At 33.5% G+C, this 10825-nt stretch overlaps 1 protein-coding gene across 1 annotated transcript; it reads right to left on the reverse strand.

Moving 5' to 3' along the window:
• Window positions 1–1980: 1980 nt before the first annotated feature.
• Window positions 1981–8231, reverse strand: LOC138325452 (small ribosomal subunit protein eS21-like). The gene is made up of 6 exons (XM_069271130.1): window positions 8159–8231; window positions 8004–8074; window positions 5742–5805; window positions 4427–4498; window positions 2421–2476; window positions 1981–2061 (listed from the first exon to the last, which is right to left on the reverse strand). Exons 1-6 carry the CDS (start codon window positions 8192–8194, stop codon window positions 2052–2054), a joined length of 309 nt encoding a protein of 102 aa, XP_069127231.1. The 5' UTR covers window positions 8195–8231; the 3' UTR covers window positions 1981–2051.
• Between the last annotated feature and the right edge of the window lie 2594 nt (window positions 8232–10825).

Raw genomic sequence — 10825 nt, forward strand, 5'->3', positions numbered from 1 at the left:
GTTATGTTCTGAGTACAGGGTCATTGTTTCTTTTCTGAAGGAATTTTAATATCAACCTCAAAATCCCCTATTGGGCCCCACCCGTCCTGCCCCCAGGGGGTCAGAGCCAAAATTTATACAAGTTCTGTTCCCCTTCCCCAAGGATGTTTATGGCCAAATTTGGTTACATTCTATTCAGAACTCTAGGACAAGTAGCGATTTAAAGGAACAGAACTTTTTAGATTTTACCTCTATTTCCCCTATTGGGCCCTGCCCCTCCTGCCCCCGGGGTGTCAAAGCCAATATTTCTACAAGTACTGTTCCCCTTCCTCAAGGATGTTTATGGCCAAATTTGGTTACAATCCATGCAGAACTCTAGGACAAGTATCGATTGATAGTATTTACCTATAATTCCCCTATTGGGCCCCGTCCCTCCGGAACCAGAGCCAAAATTTATACAAACTCAGTTCTTATTCTCCCAACGATATTTCTGGCCAAGTTTGGTTACATTCCATGCAGAACTCTATGACAAGTAGCGATTTAAAGAACTTACCTCTATTTCCCCACTTAGGCCCCAACCCTCCTGCCCCTGCTGGGGTCAGAGCCAAAATTTATACAAGTTCTGTTCCCCTTCCCCAAAGGATGTTTGTGGCCAAATTTGGTTACATTCCATTCAGAACTCTATGACAAGAAGGGATTTAAAGGATTTACCTCTATTTCTCCTTTTGGGCCCCGCCTCTCCTGCCCCCGGGGGGGTCAGAGCCAAAATTTATACAAGTTCTGTTCCCCTTCCTTAAAGGATGTTTGTGGCTGAATTTGGTTACAATTCAGACTAGTAGCGATTTAAAGGATTTACTTCTATTTCCCCTATTGGGCCCCCTCCTGCCCCTGGGGGATCAGAGCCAAAATTTATACAAGTTCTGTTCCCCTTCCCCCAAGGATGGCTAATTTTGGTTACAATCCATGCAGAACTCTAGGACAAGTAGCGATTTAACTCTATTTCCCCTATTGGGCCCCGCCCCTCCTGCCCTCGGGGGGTCAGAGCCAAAATTTATACAAGTTCTGTTCCCCTTCCCCCAAGGATGTTTGTGTCCAAATTTGGTTACAATCCATGCAAAACTCTAGGACAAGTAGCGATTTATAGGATTACCTCCATTTCCCCCCCGCCCCTCCTGCCCCCGGGGGGTCAGAGCCAAAATTTATACAAGTTCTGTTCTGTTCCCCCCTCCCCCCTTCGGGCCAGGTGAGCTAACAATACCAACCAATCACCATCCTTGATACTCCAGGGGTTCTGATCACCTACATCTCTACACCCCTGGACTATTTCATAGTAAAACTGGAGGCATCAGAACAAAACAGGTAATTAAGTCTTGTGATATACAACAAGAGCAATATAACGTACAATGTGGTTGACTATGTTGCTTTGAAGTTGGCTGTTACTCTCTCTGTAGTCTTCATAGAAAATCTTTGCAGGTTTGGGATTACATCAGATTTTTTCCTCCGAGCTGCCTTCAGTTTTACTATGGGATAGTCCAAAAGTGTAGAGATTGTAGGTGATCGGAACCCTTGAAGTAAATTTCAAAAACATATATATCACCAATTATTTGAACAGTATTATTTTGTTCAAATTCATTGGTCAATGTTGTAGTGCAGACTGGTCATGAAAAAGGATTTCCAAAAACTGTATCCAAAATGCATTTCAGCAATAGTCAAAAAATAGTTTTAGACAATTCAAAGACATGTACATTCTATCATACACACTGTAAGTGGTTATCACATAGAATGAAATGCTTTTGGGGATTAGAAGACAAATATTTTGTCTAAATTAGGTCACATGTATTTTTGTAAAACATCCAGTAAATAGCATGGATATGTAAGCATGGGGATATTACAAGAGAATATATTCTTTCTTGAAGAATGGTCTTTGGTGAAATATGTGATGAACCTTGTTCTTCTTTGAAATAATTTTGTTGAGGTATTAGTTATGGACAACACCAACACTTTTTTTCACTGCATGACTTTTAATCTGTTTTATTTACACGAAAAAAGTCAATACAGTCCCCTCTCATCCCTCAGAAGTTCCTGGAAAGAAAAAAGAACAACATATAATGTTGTTGTATAATAAGCAAATAGGGACAGATGTTAAAGACAGCTATGAAGAACATACATTAAATGACGTACTGGTGTGCTTTCTATCTTACATTATTGACTTATACAATACAGAATAGATATAAGAATGAATCCCTGTCTAGTTAAAATAAATACATGATCCATTAGTCTTGAGCACCACTGAGTTGACCCAAGTATTTTTTCAAAATCTTCCCCATCCCTGAATTTCAGATGGCACACATAATTAACACTTGGCATCAATCATAAGAATTTTCATATGCAAAATTACACAGAGATTTCTTGTTTTTCATACAGAGTTTGATTGTACTTACTTAGCAAGAATGTTGTCCCTTTTGGCCAACCTGTTCAGGGAGTCGTCAGACTCTCCCTGTAAAAAATAAATTAACAAATTAGTATATGCTGATATTTTGATGTACAAAATGATTGTTCACTTAAGTGAAAGCCAGTCTTAGTAAACATTTATTAGGTACCTAAAATAAAGAAAAATGTCAGCTCTCAAAATGAACAAACTACAAACCAAAATTGTGTAAAGTTTACCATTTGATGACAACTTTAAATTGAAAATGATTACTCCGAGATTGGTGTGTATAAAACTAAATCTAAGCTAGAGTCAGGTCTTTATACTAGTATCAGTATTTGTAAACTTTTAACAAAATGCTTTTCACAAAAGCAATTTTCACTGCAAATTATACAATCTGCAGAACCAAATTTTAAGCTACAATGGAAATCTACTATTACAAGAGAGTCATCCTGATCAACCAGGGCTCGAATTTTACATTTTTTGTCACTTGCTAAAAATAGCAAGTGCCCTAAATTTTTACTTGCTAAAATATATTTTTACTTACAATTAATATCCGTATTCAAATTACAGTTATGTTATATATAAAATGCTTTATTTTTGCATGATGATGTGAGGTGTATATCAACAACATTATTGTAACTGGGTCCCCATATTTTCCATTAAAAGTTTTTTTCACAATCATTATGCCATTTTTACAGTTATCCCTGATAAAAACCACTTGCTAAAATAAGCCAGTGCATATTTTTTCCACTTGCTATTCTGGTATATCTACTTGCAAAAAGCAAGTAAAACAGCCTGAAATTCTAGCCCTGTCAACATCATATACAACCCAACAAACACTTTCTAAATGACAATGTTCAACGGACAGGAAGTACCATATTGAATATTGTTAAGACACAAAAACATTTCCGAGCAGTACCATATTGTTCTGAAACTAACAGACAAATAGATTTATGTATACATTAACCACAATACTGATTAATGTATTTGTCCTCTCTGTACTAGATATTTTTTTTATCTATGCATACAAAATAATCAATGTCAGTAATCTCCTTCTCAGGGTAGACATCAATTGTCATCAGTTTTTGAGTAAAAGCAGAACTGTTTTCTCAGACAACGTTTTTGGTACTCACAAAAATACATGACAACAATCATTGCCTACATTTATGAACAAGGGCAGATAACTAAGTATGATGCCAGCTAGAATAAAGGACACATGTGTCACAAGATGGGCTTTACATAAAGTAAAATACTATAAGATATTAATATGCCTTGGATTATATATACTGATGAAGGAGATGTCACAAAAGAAATACAAATAATACACTGAAGAGTGAAGATGAACCATTTTCAATGTAAACTAAAATCTAATGTTTCAAATAAATACTGGCAATAATGTTTCAGTAATCGATTATAATGTAAACTGTTTTCCTTATAGATGCTCCACCGCCGACAAATGGCATTTTTTCACTATCAAAATAAGGACCAGACGATTTAGTATTTTTCTTTAGTTACAAAAGTTACTTACTTTACACTATTACCAACATTGAAAAGTTTGAGCTTCTACTTTTACTTCAAGTTAAAGATATGAAAAATAATTAATTGCATCCCGAAAAAATTCGTGGCACTATTATCCTATATGGAATGAAGTATTGATTGCGCATGCACCAAAGGCAAAATAAATCATTTTATATAACTTTTTGTGTTAATTAGACATATATATACACGATAATACACCAATTATTGTTCAAATAATTAATATCATTTATGTTCTGTCCGCGGTGGAGCATCCTTATGGATTAAATTCTGCATGTAATAAGAAATTACCAAAATTAATCTGCAAAAATGTTTTGAAAACATTAAAGCAAAACCATATGAATCTAAATGTTAGGCATGAAAATATGAATAGGAAAATCACTTGTCAGTTGTTTGTAAATTTCTGACATACTTGTGTTTTGGATTAAAGTTTTGTTAATTAATGATAACAAAACAAGACCAACTGATAAGTTTACGTACCATCCTTCTGATTGTGCCACAGATGGCGTAGGTTGTGTTTGAACCAGTCATACGTCCAGTGCTCTCATCAACCTAAAACAATAATATCACAATTAGTGTTGGGAATCTGATGTAAAATATTTTAGCTATTGATATTGCTCACACTCATTACAAAAGACACAGGTTTTATTTATTTCCTCTGTTCTATTACTAGATTTAGTAGACAGAAACTTGAAATAAGACCAACAAGCAGCCTTTTAGGCCACAGGCGCTGACACAAGTTTATTGTTTTGCTCCTCGTAGGATTAAGTAACAAACATTCGGCTGACGTAGAGCAAGGGAGATAATCCAATGTTCAATTTTTATTTTTAGATATCACAATACTAAACAAGAGGCCCAGAGGGCCTGTATCGCTCACCTGTTTTTTTTTTTTTTTTTTTTTTAGTAATTCTATAATTTAGTAATTAGTGATTAAAAAATCACAAAGACTTTTACAATTGTTTAATTTTGAATACCAACCATATAATGATGCTATAGATACCATACGAATATGCTATCCAATACATAGTTTCAGAGAGGAAGTAATTTATATGAAAATAGTAGCCTTATTAACCTTTTTGGCCCCGCGCCTAAGGCCCTGGGGGTCAGCCCCATCATTTGTACAATTTTGAATCATCACCCTATAAGGATGCTACCATTGCATTATGAGTGCTCTCTTAGTTTCAGAGAAGAAGTCGTTTATATGGAAATAGCCAAATTGACCCCTTTTGGCCCCGCCCCTCAGGCCTCTGGGGGGTCAGCCCCATTATTTGTACAATTTTCAGTCAGTAACCCATAAGGATGCTACCAGTCAAATTTTGTTGAATTCCGACCAGCAGTAATGGAGAAGAAGTTGATTGTTGACGGACAGACGGACGGCCGGACGCCACGGTAAGACATAAGCTCACCTTGGTCCTTCGGACCAGGTGAGCTAAAAATTGCACATGATGCAATACCTTGATGCATTGATGAATCATTACACCTGTATTAAAAAGTATAAATGGGGACGGCTTCAATGCAAAAATAAATAAAATAAATCTTATCTATCAACTCTATCAGCTTTTGTGTTGCATAAGGTAGTTAATACTATTTCTATGTCTGCTTGTTATTTCAACTAAAGTTCTTATAGAACATAAAGTTTACATTCTTTCCAACAAAAACTGGCTTTCATCATCAGAAAATCATGCTTACTTTGAACATTGTAGTTGATTAATAAATTACCAATCAATATTACATGATGAAGTTGATTACATGTAAAGTTATTAACTAGAAATAGCAGTTGGTTTTTATAACTTACATCAGCAATGTTCAGTTGGATGGATGCATGGTCTTTAGCTGCAATAATTCTGTTACTGGCAGAACTGCAACAAATAATTACATAATTATTAACTTTTAAATACCAGGTACTCCAGGTAAATGCAGGAATGAGGCTGTAAAACATGTAGTCTAGCTGTACTCAGTTAATTTTACTTTAAATATGGTGGAGATGGAGAGTATAACCAGGTTGACTGTTTACTAGGGCTGTAACATACATTTTAGTCACAATACTATATGACCTATTGTGATTCATCGATAGTTCTTTTGGCTCTAATGTATAGATACACCTTTTTAATATTATATGTGAAAAACTGTGCCAAAGGTCTAACTCGGCAAGCCATATAACACTACCCAATTCCGACATGACAATGGAAATACTCTCAATCGACTGAGAGATAATTTGGTGTATGATGCAACATATATCATGTTCAAATTATAATTGTAAAGGTATATTTTATAATAGCCAGATTTAAACACATCAAACACCATGACATTCTCCCTAGTAAAATTGCTAGGGCTCTAATGGGTAGCTCAAAAACCACACTGCATGTCAACACAGAAGTCTTCAGCTTGATAAGAATGGAAGTTATTTCATAGAAAACAAACTTAACCAGTATGATAGTTTATATCTAATAACATCCATTTACTCAATCCAGTCCTTGGAAATTGATAATTATATATATTGGTTAAAAAATGTGTGTTTCAAGCGCCATATCAGTACATGTTATACATATTACTTTGGTTTTCTTGGCATTGATTGGCTGGCTCTCCAAAATTAATTCGGCAATCAACGCTGAAAAAACAAATGTACTACACACATACCGACATGGTGGCTTGTGACACAATTTTTTTTGATTGGCAATTTCAAAGAACTAGATTGAGCAAATCAATGTTTTCTTAAGATATAAACTAAGATACCAGTCATTCCATACATGTATATGATAAACTTGCCATATTTAGAGCACAAGAATTTTTAACGAGAACTCAGAAGTTTAAAGATGCTCCACTGCCGACGGAGCATAAATGATATATGCAGCATTTGAACAATAATTGGTGTTAAACTGTATATATATATATATATATATGTCTAATTAAAACAAAAAATAATATAAAAATCATTTATTTTGCCTTTGGTGCATGCACAATCAGTATTTCATTCCAAATATGATATAGTGCCACATATTTTTTTCGGGATGCAATTAATTATTTTTTGTATTCTTAACTGAAAGTAAAATTATAAGCTCAAACTTTTCAATAGTGGTAATGGTGAAAAGTAAGTAACTTTTGTGACAGAAGAAAAATACTAAATCATCTGCTGTTGTTTTTGATAGTGAAAAATTTTAAGGCAGCCAATGAAAGTAAGGTCTGTGTTGGAGATTTGAGTCATTGAAATGTGCTTACAATCATAATTTAGACATAAAAGTGGGTAAATAAATTATCAGTTTATTATGTTAGAAATGCTGAATATTACTGAATTTAATTGCAAATTAACTTGAGGGGTTATGTAATTGTAATGTATCATTTTTAGCATTGAATGTTTTAAAGCCCTCGATCTTCTCAATGAGACAGAATTGTAGATTTGCACGATATCGGACATTTGTCAGAAGTCTGTAGTATCATTACAACTTGAAGTCCTACATTTAACTGCAATATAACACAGCATTTTAGCAGATGTATTTCATATTATGATGTCTTTTATATACTGATTATAATGTATACCGACATCTCATACGCTACATGGATAGATATATTAACACTTTTTGTAATGGCACTGTATATCTTATCTTGCATATGGCATTTTTTTCATATAATTATACGACATAAATCTATTTCAGTTACACACTCTTTTGTAGGAAATCACTAAAAATAATTCAGTATGAATTCCTACGGATAACCTTAAGATTACACATTCATATCATACAAATAAATATTATTTTCAGCTACTGCAGATAGAAAGTCTTCTGAGTAAAATATTAATCCCATTCTAAAGTCTCCAGTGTTTAAAAAATAAACTTAATATTAAACGAAATTAATGAATTGATACTTGCCTCAAACTGACAGTATATTTGTAGATTGCCCACTAATTTCATGACAACAGTTAAGGTCAATTTGATCGTAAACGATACCAATGTTATGGGAAAGAACATACAAAAACATATGTGTAAGGCCTATGTAACAGTGTAAATCGCGAAATGTCTACTCAAATAATGAAATTGACCGAAATCAAGCATGTCGAAATTACCATTTTCTAGGGATGTACATATCCACGAACTCTCCGGCTTCGTTCTGCATGATGACTTTGTTGTATATAACCTAAAAGAAACAAAGGAACACATATGGAGCGTACAAAAGACAATTTATTGTATAAAATTCACTCCGATCGTTTCGACATGTTACCTCGCTAACAAATGGCGATTGAAAAAGGAAGCACATGTGTTGTACCACAATGCATCAGTATGGCCAAGGGAGGTAACTCCGACGCATCTATTAGATATAGGTTGCATGCTACTATTCACCGCTCTTAATTTCGTTTCCATTGATAAATAAAATATACAAAAATATACATAGGAAAGGGATATATGATCCGACACCATTGAATTAAATTCATTTATTGGCATGGACTACTTGAGTATTTAATACTGCACTCAAGACTTCAATATGAATTTAATTAATCTTTTAAAAATTTGTTATACAGATGTATGCATTTATTTCCATTTTGAAATGGAGGCCTAGCTATTCTTACATTTTTTGACTATGTATAAATATCTAAATTGGTTTAAGAATGTTTCTTTTTAAATTCAAATATCACCAGATTATATGTATTCATATATTTGCAGTGTTTGCCAATAACTTCCGACAATGTCATTAACATGGATTATCAGTTTCACATTGTTCACTGCACTCTCATTACAAATGAATTATATTCTGAGTATTTATATGCTCATCTGTAATCTATTCAACATAATTTTATTATTATTCTCTTTATTTCCTCCAATTTGAAGATAACATAAATAGAATAACATACATGTAATACAATATTCAACATGGCTTAATCTGTACAAAGAATAATGTAAGTGATGTGACAACTAGTTGAGTAGATGTACATACAACTATTTAGTACTATCTATAGTGCAGTATAGTGGTGCAAAATAATTAATAGACAATAATATAATGATAATAATAATAGTAAAAAATAATAATAATAAAAAATAATAATAATAATAAAAAAATAGAAATCGGGGAAAAAATTAACACTTCAGTATGTATATAGACACAATGAACCCAATTAATTTACTACACATACAAGTTGTAAGAATAGTCATAATTAGACGTGATAACTATTTGAAAAAAAACCATTTAACATTTTTGAAACATATCTGACAGAAACGCGGCGAAATTCTATTATATCTATACTGTTCAAATCATACATAATTTTACCACCATAAGTAGTATGAAATAATTGGAAGTCTGAATGGGAATGTAAGTATACGTTAAAACCGATTCCATCTATACTTAAAAGCTCACACCATAACCGATCTCGCACCTCTTCCGTAAATCCACACTGTAACACAATATGCGTATATATATCATTATACATTTTCCCACACCTATGACATAAATCTTAAATCAACAACTAATGTCATTATATTGTAGACTGATGTTCTAATTTGCGGATGTTTTATCAATAATCTCCAATAAATTTGTGTAAGGTGTTAAATATTATTAATGTATTTTACTTAGTAATATGTATCAATAAGGGATTACGAGTCTGGTTTAGACGACTATCTCACACAAGTCCTGAACCAGAATAAATCTTATCTATCTTATATTATCTTACCTTAATACGTGTACATGTACATAGTAAGTAACATATAATAATACAAATTTGATATTTTTTGTTCCTTATTTTGACTACTTGTGCTAATCAACATATGTATTTGATATTGTCATTTTCACTTCTATCTACATGTATAGTGTCACCCCTCTAATTGTGAAGAAACCGTCATGAGCATGACAAAATCATCTACCTGTGGACTGTCTCATAGTAAAGTTGAATGAAGTTGAGGAAAAATAACTGACCAATCATAGGCCTGCAGTGATGTCCTTTCAAGATTACATGGAGAGTGTCTTCCAACTTCAAAGCAACACAGTCAACCACAGTGTACATTTATTGCTTTTAATGTACATCCGTCAGTTTGTCATCAGGTTTACTATGAGATCGTCTGGATATGACGACAGTGTTAGTAACCCTTGCTATATCGAGGGGGTATATATAATGACAGCGGTGACCCCTGGTGTATCAAGGATGCGGATATAACGTCAGTGATAGTAATCCCTGTTGTATCGAGGATGTGGTACCGAGCAACCAACCTTTACGAATGCTAATGACATTATCATATAATTAAGGCGGCGTCAATATGATTCAAGAAAATACATGGAAATAACATTATAACCTTCAGATAAAGCAGTATCTATAAAAATCCATTGTTACTATGCTACGAAAAACGCATTATACTCTCAATACCTGAAGAAACTTTTGGAAAATATTCTTGAAAATTATAACATTCTAGATGTAGAATTGAGTGCAGCTGTATATTCAAAAACTATTGAAAATGGACTTGGTGCTGGAAGGTTTCTAAAGAAAACCATTCGTAGATTGATGATTTTTTAAAAATACATGGTACAAAATACATACACTCGATTGTAATATATAGTGTTCCTTTCTGAATTACCATCGATGACACAAACAACACTCCCTACTCGCTTATCTATACTGGCGTTAGATAAATCAATTGTTCCAGAATCTAAAGATACAAGTATGATTACCAAGTATGATACAAGAAGTCTTTCAAATAGAAGATAATTCGAATATATCACAAATTATTGGACCACTCAGTGCAGTCATGTGAACTAACTCGGTATAAGGTATGTACACATGATTCAATAAGTCTAAACTTTCTACAGGTAAACTCATCCTCGATACTCTAGGGGTGACTATCATTGTCGTTACAATAATCCATATTGCATTATGCCTTTACAAAACTGATGGTACCTTTGGAGAAA

The sequence above is a fragment of the Argopecten irradians genome, chromosome 6, assembly GCF_041381155.1.
Source record: "Argopecten irradians isolate NY chromosome 6, Ai_NY, whole genome shotgun sequence".
Taxonomy (NCBI): Eukaryota; Metazoa; Mollusca; class Bivalvia; order Pectinida; family Pectinidae; genus Argopecten; species Argopecten irradians.

Excerpts from the sequence above, each read along its gene's own strand:
- LOC138325452 (XM_069271130.1), bottom strand. The coding sequence starts at position 8,194 with ATGTGCTTCCTTTTTCAATCGCCATTTGTTAGCGAG. Across the intron at positions 8,075-8,158 it reads AATCGCCATTTGTTAGCGAG|GTTATATACAACAAAGTCAT; the intron begins GTAACATGTCGA and ends TGTTTCTTTTAG. Across the intron at positions 5,806-8,003 it reads ATGTACATCCCTAGAAAATG|TTCTGCCAGTAACAGAATTA; the intron begins GTAATTTCGACA and ends TATTTGTTGCAG.